The 16617-nt window shown below is 44.3% G+C and overlaps 2 protein-coding genes across 3 annotated transcripts in view; one reads left to right on the top strand and one right to left on the bottom strand.

The window, feature by feature from the left end:
* prdm6 (PR domain containing 6) overlaps positions 1–16617 on the bottom strand; it is a 72276-nt gene that overhangs the window by 41853 nt on the left and 13806 nt on the right. Inside the window, exons 3-4 of one of the 2 annotated variants that reach the window (XM_053870708.1) lie at positions 12575–12707; positions 2052–2701 (exon numbers count right to left, since the gene is read on the bottom strand). In XM_053870708.1, coding sequence (XP_053726683.1) covers positions 2052–2701; positions 12575–12585 — 661 coding nt within the window. In that variant the 5' untranslated portion in view covers positions 12586–12707. Of the gene's footprint in view, positions 1–2051; positions 2702–3664; positions 3795–12574; positions 12708–16617 lie in introns of those variants that run through there. The other variant, XM_053870709.1, reaches the window with a different exon arrangement.
* On the top strand, positions 9771–14161 carry ppic (peptidylprolyl isomerase C). The gene is made up of 6 exons (XM_053870837.1): positions 9771–9954; positions 11072–11185; positions 11317–11410; positions 11474–11541; positions 12578–12694; positions 12760–14161. The coding sequence occupies exons 1-6, from the start codon at positions 9841–9843 to the stop codon at positions 12892–12894; spliced, it is 642 nt and encodes a 213-aa protein (XP_053726812.1). The 5' UTR covers positions 9771–9840; the 3' UTR covers positions 12895–14161.

The raw sequence follows: 16617 nt of genomic DNA, 5'->3' as shown, positions 1-16617 counted from the left end.
TATCACTGGGATGTAGAAAAAAAAGAGCTTTCATTTAAATTGAAAAACAAATAGAAGGCAGAATTTAATGAACAAAGGTCATCATCCCGTTATTATTAAATCAAGATAATAGTTGTTAATTAAGAAAAAGTCGAGGACAGACATCGAGACGCGCGTGTGTGCGCGCGTGTGCGTGAAACCGCTGTATGTTCGCCCCCAAACACCCACTTCACACACACACGCGCCCCCTTGAGACCTCAATACGGCCGTGTTGGGATGATAAATAGCGGCCTGGTGGATCGATCCCCCCCCCCTTCCCCTCGCATCCCCCCCTCTCCTCACCCTCACCACAAACACAAAACTATATACAGCAATTAATTCCTGCTTGTCCCTCCATCCCTCATCGGGCCTGCCGGCGCGTATCGACGCAGATTACTGCTGATGGTCCGTTTTATCACCGCCGAATATACAGCGACACACACACACACATAGACACACAGAATTATCATCATCATCATCATCATCACTATCACACAGATGCTCGCTGCGCGGAACCGAAAACAAAAGCGACTATTTGAAGTTGAACAGAAAATTAATGAAACAAGTGTCACAGAAGCCAACATAAACAATCTCACAAAATAGCGTATTTAATCCGTCTTTATAAGAGAAAACACGTCGCGGATTCATTGCACGCGTTAAAGGTATTCATTTTAATTTTATTTTAACATGGGCGCATAATAATAAACTCACTCGTTGAAGTTCAACAGATCATAGACGCCCCCTGAACGCCTGAACAAAAACGAAGTTAATTTAATTTAATTAATTTGTGCCTAAAATTATTTCGAAAATGAACATTAAAAACACAGATTAATCATGCATTTTTCTGGGCCAATGTTGAGTCCGACGAAAACATTTGTTTAAAATAAAATAAAAATACAAACGTTTTTAAATATTTGTCTGACGACAAATAATTAGTTTATCCGTATAAACTAGCTGACTTTGTTTGCCAAAACACGGATGATTCATTCGGGAAAATAACCGAAAAAACCACCGTTGCATTACGACGATTTTTTTTGATTGACACTTAAGCGATTGCGCGAGGTTGAAAGAGCGGGCGCGCGCACACGCGCAAGTCTGTCACGCATGAATGTTTTCTGTCGATAGACGCGCACTCACTCGCGCGCGCCTGGAAACACACACACACACTTTTAATTTAAAAAATAATCGCATCATTTTTAACATAATTTTCAGCGGCTTGTTACACGCAAAAGTTACCGTTAAGTGTATAAATATTTGCCGTCATCCCTGACGTCCCGCACCAGAATCGTATAGGCTGCGTTGACAATGACCACGTGACTTTATGGCGCTACATCTCTGCTTATTGAAAACTCGTGATGATTATTCAGAAGCGCAGGCCTGCTGTCCTCTGAACCCTGACCCAGCTGCTGGCCTCTGACCGCTGACCTGTCCTACTGTCCGGCACAGCAGCTGTCAAACCCACTGTAACGTCTCACTGAGCGTTTAACGATTGTCAATAATGTTATAAACTTTATTTGCTGGCGACGCATCAAACGAGTGTTTTCATCACGTCATCTGAGGAAAGAACGGAAGGAAGAGTTGTAATTAATTATCTGAGCGTTTTAAGGGTTTTGTTATTTTAAATTAAACATGAAACTAATTAGACGATTTGACGATTAAGACACGCATCTTCTTTTATTTTTTTGTCATCATCCAGTTAGAAAATATGCAAATTAGAAACAAGCTAAAACATATGTTGATAAACATAAATTTATAAAATATACATTTCTAAATCAAATGTAATTTCAAAATTTTACATAAATGTGAACCAAATTGTGGGTCAAGGAAGCTATATACTAAACTATATATTATCATATGAGTAAACGAAAATGTTAAATGAGTTTGATTCTTCTATAAAGTGGTCATTATTTAATCCTAATTATTCCAATCATTCAAAAGCTAAAATCATTAAGTGGTGGAACAACAAACGACAAACACATTTTTACACAGAGATCTGAAAGGTCAAAGGTCAGACTGGACTGAAGCGTACGTACGGTTGTTGAGTTCTCCCGTGTGGTTGCTGAGTGGGATGATCTCCATCCTCTGCTGTCCGTAGAGATAGTAGTCCAGCTCCTCGGAGGTCAGCTTGAACCTGGACGTCCCACCTTTGCACCCCTCCTCCCTTCCACTGCCGCTCTTCACGCTTGAGGACACCACCCCCACCCCGACCCCTCCACAGCTCTGCTCTTTGGCCTGATGGAGGCGTCCTGCTGCCGCGCTGTGGCTCTCTGGCGGGACCACCACCACCAGATCTGCTGCAGACCCCGTCGGGCCTGAGCAGACCGGTGCCAATGCCTGTCCAAAGAGGGCGATCTGCTGAGGGACGGGCAGCTGGGTGAGTCCGGTAGAGGTGGAGATGGACATGGACGAAGACGGGGTCAACGCGGCGGCAGCGGATGAGGATGAAACTGAGGAGGTGGAGGACGATGAGGATGAAGAGCAGTGAGTGGTGGCCAGCAGGTGGCTGTGCAGGCGAGATGGGCGCAGTGGGTCCACGGGGATGGAGAGGCGGTCAGGGGCAGGCGGCGGACCCTTGAGCTGCGCCTGAGGGAAGAGCTGCTGCCAGTGCTGCAGGTAGGTCGGGTCCACCTTCAGGAAGGCCGAGCCGCTCGGGTCACCCGGCTTCAGCATCGCTGCCCACCAGCTGTAAAAGAACAAAGCGGCGGTCAGTCACCACGACACACAGGTGGTCAAGACAAACTCTATCTCTTAAGCATTCCAAATTCACGTTTAAGTTGTTCAAATGTGACCCAGAAGTACTAAGCTGGGATCAAATCTGATCTCGAAGTGCAGAAAATACATACAAATCACACCTGAATCCAAGCAGAACGGGTCAAAGAATGAGTTATCTTCAAAGGTGTCATATTTAAATACTGTTCAAATGTGACATCTGAGTTTAAATGAAATAAACAATGGAAAAGTAAAACTATTTTAACAGTCTGAGCATCTTTAACTGACCATTTGTGGCGGGTTTTACCACTTCCAGATGATTGATTTCATATGGCGCAGTGTGAAGTTAAACATTAGAGCCAATGTAATTAGGTCTATCAATAAATGTAAAATATTCTGCAATGCAATGCTTTTTAAAAGGCATTTTTCAAATATTTTCACATTTTATTTTGATGAATAAAAATAGAATTCCAGCGTCACAAAGATTAATGTCTCACTTCAATCTTCAGAGAAATTTTCCAGTCACGGGATCTTGATTTAATATATTTTATGGACTGAAATATTCCCACACGGTTTTCTCTTCTATCAATCAACGCCAGCTCTTATTTTGTGTTCCTGTGATCTTTAAACGATTGCGCCTCGTAAGAACGATGGTTTACAGCTAATTCTGTGCGTAAAACCAAATGGTGCTTCAATTTTACTATTTTCGAGGAAATATTACAGCAATAAAACTGCTGTCTGAACGATTTTAAAAAGTTGAGTATGCCACATGGACGAAATGCAGTACGTATAAATCTGGATTCCTTTTACAGGATTAAATACACGCAGCATCTATTTAAACGGGATCTTGAAATACATTTTAAATGTTAATCCATCCGCGTCCAGTTCGATCATCTTTGAGAGGAAGAGCACCAAATGAAAAAAAAAGTAAACGTACAAAACTTTAGAGGTGAAGTCAACGAGTTGAATTTAAAAAAAAAGTTTCATGGATAATCCAGGGTCCGATCAGAGCAGCGGTCAGGCGCGCAGTCGGTGTCCGAGCCGAGGCGCCGCTGGGCGGGTGAACTCTGGCGGACGCTCCGCTCAAGTGTGCCGGGATCTCCTCCGCTCTCTTCTCTCTAACGGTGCAGGCGCTTTCTGCGGTCACAGCTTGGCTCCTGGTCGCGGAGATGGGGGCAGCAGCGGAAGATCGGTCCCTCATCCAGTGGCGGTCAACCATCGAGGAGAAGCGGACTCTGTCCTGCAAGTCTCCGAACTAGTGGAGCGAGTGCAGGCGGCCCCCACTCTCTCCTCCTCTCTCTCTCTCTCTCCTCATGCTTTCACCCCTCCTCTCCCCCCATAAGGGTCTGCCTCTCCAACAGGTTTAAATATGCGCTAAATGAACTCGTCAGTTTAAATATTCAGAGAACACCGCTCTGGTGAATCATAAAACGTATGTTCTTATAAACTGTGATACAAGAATGATACAAGAATGACCTTTTACAGAATACCTAGATCGATCAGCGCATTTGCACGTTACTTTAAAATTCTGAAATGTAGAGTTAAATTATTAATTCATTTCCCCCTCAATTTTCGATGTTTTTAATGAGAAATCAAGTTATCTATTTTTTTTTTTTCATTTCAAATTCTAAATTATTTGAGACCTTTTTGCTTTATTTTTTCCATGTAGCAGTTGTGTATGAACGGCAAAAGTCATTTCTGAGTTGGACAGCAACACCACAAGTCGTTTTCATTTTGTGGTTTTTGTGAACCTTTACTGCACTATGTTTGAGAAACAAAATATTGGATATCAACTCTGTAAATGTGTTGCTACTTCCTTCAGTCGGGATTCAAGCGCTCATTTACTGCAATGTCTGGAGTGACGTGTCACTGGAGGATTCACAGCGGGGCAATGATTCTCCACCTCAACGCTCATGATCTCAACTCCATGTTGAGATCATGAGCGACTCATAAGGTTTGTGAGGACAAGTCTAGCTTGATTTGAAGAAGAAAGAAACAAAGTTGTGTAAGTCACCGAGAGTTTAGCTTTGTCTTTAGGATGATTATTTCATGTCTCTCGAAGTGAGGTGAAGAGTCTGGAGTGATGTACTTATTATGTCAGTACAACAACAATAAGTGAAATTTCACTTTCACATTTGAACGCTTGAAAATCCTGTCCAAATACTCAAGATTTATTTTGACAATATTACTTTTATCTAGTAATAATGCTGTAACTGCATGAAAGCAATCACTACAGTAACGTTAAAGTAAACACCATGAGGGGTGTCATTACAGACAAGTTATCATCAAGGTCTTGTGCATCAGCTGTCTGGCACCTGGAAGTGTCGTCTCCCTCGAGTCCTATTAGATTCTATTACTCAACAGCTTCAGACTAAATCAACGCAAGGCAAAAAAAAAGATCTGCTCAGGTAGGTCAACAAACTGATCTGGGGCCCCTCGCCACGTCGACTGACTTTGGAACTTTCAGAGATAATCTTTCCACTCCAGTGTTTTTTTTTTTTCTTTACAGTTGAGATTTGACTGGTTCCAGGTCAGTCTAACTGAACCTGAAAGCACCACGTGGCCAAAGAATGCCGCTTGTTAAGTGTGTGTTCATGTGTTTGGGGTGGACCGCGGCCAAGTTCTCTGCAAGTGTCCGTCTTGTTATCCGCAACCCTGAGCTTTCACACACACACTGAGCAAGCGCACACACAGTGTTCTAAACATCAGTCATTGTGAGCTGCTGTGGATAACAACATCAGCTATATTGTCCCTGTGTGTGTGTGTGTGTGTGTGTGTGTGTGTGTGTGTGTGTGTGTGTGTGTGTGTGTGTGTGTGTGTGTGTGTGCGTGTGTGTGCGTGTGTTATGACTGGCGTCACCCTGACAGGCCCCATTCGTCATCCTCGGGATCTCTGGTGGATTGATAACGAAGAAAAACACAAACATAAGTGTCTGAAAACGAGCTCTTGTTGGCTTAATGTGACTTTTTTTAAACACGGGAGGAATGTGCCGCAACAACACCACGTCTGATTGGCTGTTGCCAGCTCCAGGTCAACACTACACTACTGCAACAGCAGCTCTCCTATCCATCACCACACATCAGGAGATGTTCAGAGGTGAAGCGTGATGGACGGGAGTCCCAATAAACGGCGAATAAAGCCTTCGTCTCCCCGCCATCATCACCGTGCTTAATCACGCTCTGTCATGTTTCAGCTGGAAACATAAAGAAAGGGCGGAAAAAGAGAGCGGGAGGAGAATTAGCTGTTTTCATGGGTTGATTAATGACTTGCTAAAGCAAAGCACATCGGAGCGGCCGCCCAATCAATAAATTAACTGCCCAAATTCATCATTTTCTACAACAAAAGCTAATTATTTAGACGGCTGCAGGAGAAACCTTGTAAAACTGTGTATTCCTGCTCATGGGATTCTGCAGAGCCAAAAGCTGTTAGAAAGGATGAAGGAGCCCGTTTTTTCTAAATGGCATTTACATGAAGAGACCAGAGATGGTGTTTGAACATAGACGCCTCTGTCAGAGGGACATGTGGAGAAGTCTGGAGACAGAGTGAGGGAAGACAGATGGACCAAGGATGTTGAAGAGGAGGACCACAGTGAAGGTCATGATCGATTCACAACCTCTTGAAGCTGCTAAAACCAAAACATGGTCAGATGACAAGTGGACGCTGAGCTCGCCGTCAAGCTAAGAAGCTACAGAGGAACTTTTCACGTCAGTTCTACAATGAGATGGAAGACCTGACGCTGAGAGATGCCGTATCATGAATCTACAGCTGGCGAGCTGAGAGATGTAGGCCGGCAATGTTTTTGACTCTTGTCAGCTGCAACTGCCAGCACTGAAAAATACTTTAAATGTTAAAATGGTTTTGCCTGTTCTTCATTCCATTCTTTCAACTCATGTAATTTATCGATAAATATTGGTCCCGTGACCAGTTTTAGCCCAGTCCCAGAAGTGCTCAGGTCAAATGTGTCCTTCAGAAGGACGCACAAGCCTTGATGGTTTGACTGGTGTGCTGCATCATTGTCTACCGAGTGCATGAATCGGTGACGTGAGTGAAGCTCTTCTCCCTGGGTTGACGTGACACAGTTGAAAGCTTGATTCCGTCCTAGCGCAGTTCTCGGAGCAAATCCGTGTCACTTCTGGGTCCATGTCCATGTCCAACACCAGCTGTAGGTGTGAGTGGTGGACTGTCTGTTTGTGATGGACTGATCAGGGCGCCCCGTACCTCTCAACCCCAGGAGCTGGGACAGATTCAGACACATCATACTGACTCAGCTGATGTGAGTGGCCTCAAAACCATACCAGGACGGTTGTGGCTTCAAAACCATACCAGGACGGTGTGTGGTGACTCACAGCGCCTGGTTTTGGTCGGAGCCATTCACTTGCTGTGTGGCCTCAGCTATTCCAAGACTCTTGAATCATGTTGCCGAGTAATAAGGACAGTTTCTATGTATTGTTTAATGTTTCGCGTTTCTATGACAAAACCGATTGAAATAAGTGGAGAAGCAGTGGAGGTAAATTTAAAGGCTTAATTTCCACCAGGGGACGAACAAATGAGGCCTTATTAGTTTAAATCCATGCGGGTTCGTTAGCGAACACCTGACAGTAATTCAATTAAAACATTTACGAGCCACACATACCAAAGCGCCGGCCCGGCCCGGTAACCTTGTTGGTTTATGTATATATACACTCAGGTGTCACTTCCATTTACATAGCAGCCCCTTGTTAAGGTCCGGCGCTGACATTCAATTAAAACGTTTACATTTCTGCTTAATTAATTCGCCGGACGGTGGCAAGAAAAGACGAATGGACGGGCGCGGTGACAGGAGGCCGATACCCGTGTGTGTGTGTTAAGGTCACAGCAGGCTGACTATTATAATTCATCTCTATTGACACCAACCCAACAGGGACCTGTGCTCTCTTTTTCAGCTTTATTTCCTGCAGCTGAAGTCGAGATGTTTTTAATGCGCCGAGTGCTGGAGCGTGAACACCCCGGCTGCGTGGACTTCATTATCCCGACGTTAACAACAAAACTGCCGGAGCTTCCTATTGATCCTTTACATGTTACAAACACGCAATCACAAAATGTTAATCTTGTTTTAGTAGTTTTCCTCAGCAAGACCTATAAAAACGAGGCTTTAAAGGGAAGAAGTATTACAGTTTTTTTTAACTGTTGATTAGTTTAGTCTAATTGAAGAAAAAAATTACAGAAGAAATTCAGTGTAGCACATTTTTCTGAAACCATTAAGCCACAACGAAGTAGCAGAAGATTTAAAACCAGATTTTGTTATCCTAGATCACTGGTTCTTAACCTTGTTGGAGGCACCGAACCCCACCAATTTCATATGCTCATTCACCGAACCCTTCTTTAGTAAAAAATAAAATATGATACACTAACTGCAGACTAGACTGAGGGGTGGACCTCTGCGGCGGAGGCTCCACCGAACCCCTGAGACCGACTCACCAAACCCCTAGGGTTCGATCGAACCCAGGTTAAGAACCACTGTCCTAGATCGTCTACACTTTTCTTTGGGGTTGGGAGGATTATAGGTCAGAACTCCTAATGGCAAAAATGTGAGACCTGAATATTTGTGTATCACTGTAGTCAGCAATAAAGAGGGACAGCATGGGTGGGGAACACACTGGCAGTGTGTTCAAAATATCGATACAGAAACATATCGTTGCGGGCCACTTTACAATATACGTATCGATACGGAGGCGTTAGATTCAATATTGCATATTCGTTCATTAAGTTTCTCTGTGCAGCACACATTTTGAGTTCCACGGACATCCAACACAATAAAACTATCTTTAAAATAAAATCTTCACAATATATCTTGTAAAAAATATGTAAAGTAATGTGAAATATTGGCCACTTATTTATCTCAATATTGTGACCTCAGTATCATGATACGTATCGCATTGTGAGGGTGTTGGAAATACCCAGCCCTAGTACACACCAACAAATACCTGTGGGGCGGACTAGAAGTGTACTCGAACACACGCCTGTCCAGCCTAGAGGTTCCACACCACCCACTGCATTGACAATATTCGTCACACACACCTTCGTTTTAAAAAGTATTTTTTAAAATGTCATGTCTGTTTCGTGTTGTTGTTTATGTCATGTCTTAAAATATATATTGTCCATTTTATTCTGTCGCATTCTGTCTCCTAGAGCGAGTTTGCTAAAGCTTTGCGATTAATTGCGTTTTTATCACTCAAATTGCAAGTCAGGTTTCTGACTCGGACGATGGCTTGCTGCATAACAAACATCAGAGCGCCCCACACTGTGAGCTGCTCCGCAGGAAGAGCATCTTTCTGAGGCACAGTGCAGGATGAGTCACTAATACTTTGACCCCGTTCATCTTTCCCAACAGCACCAACACTGGCTACCTCTTCCAGGGTTCTAAAATGTCCAACAAAATTGCTCCATGAGGAACAGCACACCGCACACTTCTGTTTCTGATGTTGTCTCCATGGAGGAAGATCACCCTCTCGCACCAAGTAGCTTGCACACGTCCACCTGAAACCAGGTCACTCTGTCTTCTATTCTGTTTAAATGAACGGTGAAACACAGCTGTCATCAGTGCGCGTCCCTGCCTTGTACAGACAACCCTGAGTCGCACAACCATCCAGAGAGATCTTAATCTGGAGGAGGGGACGAAAGGTGGCAGTTCCACTATGAACCCAGAGGTCTGGTGTCCTTAGTGCCGAGTGTAGGGGGAGGAGCACATGATACCACAATTTAATGTTGTGGTGGAGAGGGTCAGGCAAGTCGTAATGCTTTCGGTGGGCAACAGTGACAACCAAAGAGAAGCGGAAACCTGAGTCTCAAAAAGCACTACACAGTTTCTCAAAGAAACATTAATATAGGTGAATTGTTCTGATGAATATATCTGAGACCATATACTTTCCTCTGTTATACACACGTATCAGATGACGCATCAACCAATAAAAGCAGACTCTCGTCACTTTCTCTCCTCAGTAGGCGGGACTTCCGCAGAGAGCCAATCCGATACGGAGTAAGACGCGAAGACGTGTCTCGGTTTTGATCGCTGATCTCCGGTCAACCTCCCCGCTGCCTCTCCCCGGGATTCCTCCTCCTCTTCTCCGTTCAAAGATGGAGCTCCGGACGCTTCTCCCGGCTCTCCTCGCCCTCTCCGCCGCCTCGCTGCAGTCGGTGTCGGTGGAGTCCGGCGCGGTGTCCCGGTCCGGACCCAAAGTCACCGAGAAGGTTGGCGCTGATTTCTGCCGCAGTCATTTGCATTCAATTAGCTTTAGCCGAGCAGCTGGACGCGCACCCCAGGCGCGAGCGCGCGAACGCTGGCCCGACGGCGCTGCTACCGCACACGCGCGCGGTCAACGGAACACGCAGCCATGTGCGCGTGCACCTCTGCCCTCGGGTTTCAGCGTCGCTGCGGACTTGGCCTTGAATAACCCGCAACATCAGCACTTTTCAACAGGCTCTCGCTATTATTGAAATTATTACTACGCCTTTTTAGTTCCTGCTTCCGAAACAATCCATGGCCCGGCCATCGCTACATGTTTTGCGTAAACTCCAGGAAAACCCAGTCAGTTAGTTAATCTAATATCATGAAAATGTACCTCCCGTGCCATTATTTTGACTTTTAACCGGAATGTTAAAAATTTCGCATCTTTGACTTTTTCATTCAACTTTCTTCCTGTCATTTAATCATTATTCAGAATTCCCAATATTGTGGTAATCTGAATTCTAACTTTTATATTTTTTATCAACTTTCATTTATTTATTTATCCACTATTTTCAGAGTTTCGATAAACGACTTACTGCTGTCAAAGTACACCTCAAGACTGCAACTCACACGTGTGTTTCATGTACAATAATCCTTCAGCAGACTAACGCATTTTTTGTTCACTCGTGACGCATGATTGTGGGATTTCATAATAAAATAATTAGTTTATGGCCCAATTTTTATACATTTGTCAATAAAAGATGTACTGTAAATTGAAATGGAAGGACTAAGAAGAGGCACTTTGGCACCACCTATGTGCCAAGAGAGGACCTCCAGGTTGTGGTTAGCTGATGAATGGCTGACATATTTGAAACGTGTTTAAACAAATTTTAAAAAACAGTGTGATCCAAGATGCTGGATCTTCTGGAATGTAACCTCGAGATCATCAGGGGTTATTGTTTCAGTCTATTACCAGGCGGAGCATTAATATGAGCCAGGATTGTTGCGGTTTTGGGTGGCGGAGCGGGTCATTTCTTTGTGACTTAAGAAAAGACAACTATATCAGGGCCCCTCTGAATTGCAGCACGACTCCACCCTGGTCCATCTTTGAGTCCATGACTGTATCATCTTCCTGTTCAGGTCTTCTTTGACGTGGCGGTTAGCGGTCACGAGGTGGGCCGCATCGTCATCGGCCTGTTCGGAGAGGTCGTCCCTTCAACGGTCAACAACTTTGTGGCCCTGGCCACTGGAGAGGTAAAACCATGACTTGTACCCGTAGCACTTTCTCCAGTGCCGATCTGTCCAAGTGCTGGTCGAACAAAACGTGTCCATGTAAACAGCTACTTTGAACACTCTTGGTAAACAAGTCCTGCGTTGTGCTGCAGAAAGGTTACAGCTACAAAGGCACAAAGTTCCACAGAGTCATCAAGGACTTCATGATCCAGGGCGGAGATTTCACGGCCGGAGACGGGACTGGAGGTGAGACCTCGGCCAATTCTTCCTCTCATTTACTGTCTGACCATTCGATCATTCCTCCACCAGGTCACAGCATCTATGGGACGACTTTTAAAGATGAAAACTTCAAGTTGAAGCACTTGGGCCCGGGCTGGGTGAGTTTTTACGATCACGTTAGCATCTGTCACTAAGGGGCGCAGTTGCTGTCCCCCACCTGTCAGGGGTCATAATTCATCGCTTGTTGACAGTAATGTCAACATGGCCGCACGATGTCGAACAATACTGTGCCGGAGAATGAGCTGAGCTCAACTCGACAGAATAAAAACAAGTTGGACAACACCCACGTGTTGCTGCGTGTGATGCGCTGTTTTCGCTCCATGCTAGGTTTAGAGAGCAGCAAAACAATATAGGAGCATGCTCTTGAAAGTGTCCTGGATTAGTCACTAGTGAACCCATCAAACATACAGGTTCAATATTTGGAGCAAACTTTTATTTTCAAACCAGAGTCAAACAAGAGCTTGATTCACCCTTAGCTGTTTACACCATTAGCACTTACTGTTCATTATGAAGATGCCGATGCAATGGCTTCTGAGGCTGTAGACACCGGATTGATGCCACCAATACAACCAACATGACCAAATCCTGTTTGTTTAGAGAATGTTACAATGCCACGTGCAGGCATGGCAAGTGTACTACATCGGTTATTCAGCTACATTCGCTCGAAAAGACGCCCTGAGGTTGAGCCCTTATTTAGTCAGAGAGTTTCAGTGTCGGTGTGCAGTGACCTGTAGAAACACTCACTCACTGAACACTGAACAAGTCTTCCCCTGTAGCTCCTCTGGCTTTCTCCTGCCAGTGATTACATGTGCTTCCTGAACTATGGATGCCTGTTTCATTACCCACTAACATTTTTATGTCATGAAAATTTGAAGAAAAATATATGAGTGCAAACGACAGATGACCTTTAGATGTGTCATCTAGCTCATTGTTTGAGATTAGACCTGAAATGTGTTTTTGGGGAAGACTGAGGTGTTTTGTAAAATGAAAAGGTGTAAGAACTATAAATCTAAACCTTTCATTTTCAATCAGAGAGTTTGGGAAGGAAGCAGAGCAGGTCAAACCTTGCTCAGCTTTGTCTTGTGTCATAAGTTTATTGAAAGTGGATGAGGAAACTAGGTGTGTGTTTACCAGGTGAGCATGGCGAACGCCGGTCCTGACACCAACGGCTCTCAGTTCTTCATCCTGGCGGCTAAAGCTCCGTGGCTGGACGGGAAACACGTGGTGTTTGGAAAGGTTCTGGACGGGATGGTGAGTGCAGATTCTGGAAGAGAAATCATCCTCATCACTCTGACTGGCGCTCGTGCCTCCTTCAGGCTGTCGTGCACACCATTGAGCTGCAGGACACCAACGACAGAAGTCTGCCGTACACTGAGTGTGTCATCGTCAACAGCGGGCGGATCGCCGTGAAGGAGCCATTCGTGGTGGAAGTAGACGGCTGGGAGAACTAGTCCAGTCAAACCCCTAGGAGGCTTCAGGTCCTTGTCTGACTCGGCCCCTAGTGACATGCTGCATTTCAACACTCAAACAAACTTGACCATGTTATGTTGTGTTCTTTTCTGTTTCACAACAGCAAAACCAAATTCAAGCTGTGTGTTTTGAAAGACACACGTAAACAAGGGATTAGTCAGAGTGAAGGAGCCAGCACTTCTACTTTTGCTTCCTCTCCTAAATGGAATACAGTAGCAAGCACTGATATACGACAACCTGACGCAGTAGCATTAACATGTCAGTAAGAGTCAGTTCTGAAGAAATCGTTTTTACTTACATGCATGCCGCAGTGCACTGCAGGAAACCTTCCCTTTATTTATTTCAACGCTATATTTTTGGATTTTTATCACTGTGCTGACTCTACATCACACAACCTTCTGCTTCTGTGTGGAACCTATTGGTGCAATCCATTTACATTAATGAGTCAGGAGTCTTGGAGTGACCTCACGCTAGCTACTAATAAGAACTTCAGACTCTTGAAAACAGATGGACGAATCGTGACATGAGCGGAATTAGCATCCATCAACAACTTGTTTACAAGGACAGATATTAACACACAATTTGCATGATCTGTTTTCTATGTGTGTTCTCTGTGCTGCCCCCAGGAAACTCTTTCGACATTCAAGTGAAATATGAAAACAACAGAAATGAACTGAATTTTCAGAAATGGATCATAAACTGACCCCAGTTCGTCAATTAAGAAACGAAAATAGGTGCCATTTTTTAAGTCAGTGAAGAGTAGTTTCCATTCCTCTTCTCTAGTGCCCCCTGCATGCTGAAATTTCAGAGTAAAAAAGCAATTTACAATCGAAAAACTGTGATTTTTGCACGTGAACTTGTAGCAGTGAATTCTCACCTATTTTTAAACCAACGTTAATGTTATATTGTTCGTACGACATGCTCATTTTTTTCTTACATTGTGTGTCAACCTTTTTATACATTTGTACAAGCTAAACTTGATCCTAAACTCCTGTGGTATCTTTCTCAAATATGCACACTAACTACAAGGCGTAGCAAACTCAAGTGCCATGGCAGTATTTGTACGTTCAACTCAACCATGTTTGTCTCCCTGTATCAGCATGACAGAACTGTAGCGGGTGTGTGAGCTATGATTTATGTTACATTTTGTCTTGTGACATCGCCATGTGTCCTCAGACTATATCTGACGCAACAGTTGCAATATTTTGTGTTTGTGCCAAATTTTATACAATAAAATCTTTTTAATTCAGCGTCTGGAGTTCTATTGCATTTTCCCATTGCAACAAGTCAATAATAAAATCATGAGAGAGCTCTTCAAGACTTCAGTTACTGTTTTATTGACTCTTGTGGCATTTTCTTTTAATTGTGGTGAAAGTCGTGATCATTTCTGGTTCTAGAACAACATGACGGGAAGCAAGCAAATGAGCTTGTAAAAAACTAATGTCCATTTTAAGCCTAAAAAATATAAAATATGCTTAGTTTGCATAAAGCAATGAGCATTTCACGTGCAAATAAACAAAATAAATGTACATGATGAATAAAATATAATGATAAAATAAGTTCCACAAGTAGTTCCAGGACTGACACCGTGTAGTGAACGTAGGTTGTTTTGTTACAGAGCTCCTCACAAAGGTGGAGACTGACGGACGTTTGGATAGGCGGAGTCTGAGGGGCAAATGTGGGAATGATGGTGTGTGTGTGTGACCAGAGTTATTCAGCGGCTCATTTAAGCAGCCAATTCAAACAGTAACTGCTGATGTGTTCCACAGGTTTGAGATGTAGAGGGTCTGAAATATCGTGGAGTAAGATGGATCTCATGTTTGTTTACGTCCACCCTGTCTAGTGCTCTGGTGATGGTGCACTGCGCTTTTTAGGGAATATGGTGCTGCACATGCCGTGTTGAGGGGTGGGCGAAAGGAGACTAAAGTGATTGGTGGAATTATTGGGAAAGTCACAGTGATTGGACAAAATTGGTGCGCCTCCCAGAACTCGTGTGGACTTGGTTGGAATTGGTTGTGTGACTGGACCGCCAGCAACCCAAACTCATTTCAGTGTAAGAAAATGTAGGGGTAAATAGCTTTTTTTAATGACTGCACTAGAAAAAAACATGTTCCTGAAACTCAAGTTCTAAAAAAAGGACTGGGATGGTCTGAGATACTAAAGGAGAACATGCCCAGCAGGTTGCAGACGTTCATCTGGAGTGGATTCAAGATGACCTGAACTTGTGTGGAAGGTCCATATCCTCAGTGTCAGGCACAATTAAGCTGACACAGACAAAAAGAGGGGAGCCACCCCCCCTCCCAGATGGTCAGTTGCCCCCCCGCTCAACACACCCTGGTAGAACTCAAAGTTTCTGGACTTCACTAGAGAAAGTGCAGCCTGTTCACCGCTCAGAGGGAAAAGTTTCTACATCTCGCCCACTCAGTTTCCAGACCGAATAACAAGGAGACTTATTTTGGCCGAGCCACTGCTGTTTCTGCGTGAGACGGCGTTAAATGGTGTAATTATGGTCTGTAAAAGGTGAAGGCAGCAGAAGGAAGAGCGAACGCTGACAGCTGATCTCTCAGCGCTGACACCAAACTGCTGCTAATGAGAACTACAGCGGGTGATTTGTTTTCTTGTTCTACAACACACGGTGATTCAAACTGATAACCACAAACACACACGGGGGAGGAAAACATCTCTGAACACAAAGGTCAGAACGGAGCAGAAATCTCCGGAGGACGACAGGAAGTCGACAGGAAACGCTGAAATATATCAACGGAGCTCCAACAATTTTTAATAAAAAGCTAAAATTTCCACTATTGACCCGCGTTAGCTCTGGAGGGGTCATCGCGGTTATCAGACAACATGACAGCGTGTAGCTGCAAAATTATTCTAGCTGGCGGAGTGATGTCTGACACTGTGTTTCTCACCAGGAAGAAGACTATTCCCTGTAAAGATATTTAAGATGCGTCCCTTTGACTTGTGATGTCCAGCTATGGCTAACCTCCAGCACGCTCCAAGAAAATTATAATCTTTTGTATGTATCACAGAACTCACAAGTCTCATTTGACCATTGAAACTGACACAAGTTCCGTCACAACTGACCGTAGACTGAGTGCTGAGTGCAAAGAAGGAACCAGTGAATCCTTGAATTACAATATGTGAGAACCAGTGAGAGCCATGAGAGAGTTGGTGCCAAGGTGAGCGGCGAGGATGACAAACAGAAGAAACAGAAAGAGATAGAGAAGAGGGAAGAAAGTGTTGGTGGGTTTTTAAAAGGTCCTGAGGGATGTGTGTGGACGAGGAAGGAAAAGGAAGAGGCTCCCACTGTGACTGGGAGTTGTTAGATTGTGGATCTGTTAGTGGATCAATGAAAGAAGAAAGAGAGAAGAAGAAGAAGAAGAGGGGGAGGCGGCATGGAAGGATGACAGGCCTCATTACCACCAAACCTCAGACAGTGATGCCTCACTGTGTATGTGTGTGTATTCCCTCACCAGCAGAGGTCTATTTACATGCATCAGTGTGTGTTGCTCAGTGTGATAGTGTGTGTGAGTGTGTGTGAGCCCCGATGGGCCTCTGCAGGAGAAGAAGAGGATGATGGGACAGAGTTGTTTAAAGGTCAACAGCAAACGCCTCGTCAGACAACCTGCAAACTCTCTGACACACAACTGCACCCGACTCAAATGTTTCACCAGTAATTTATCACGTTACAGCATCGT

The sequence above is a fragment of the Synchiropus splendidus genome, chromosome 7 (genome assembly GCF_027744825.2).
Source record: "Synchiropus splendidus isolate RoL2022-P1 chromosome 7, RoL_Sspl_1.0, whole genome shotgun sequence".
NCBI classification, from domain to species: domain Eukaryota; kingdom Metazoa; phylum Chordata; class Actinopteri; order Syngnathiformes; family Callionymidae; genus Synchiropus; species Synchiropus splendidus.
This window is presented reverse-complemented; position numbering and strand designations above follow the sequence as displayed.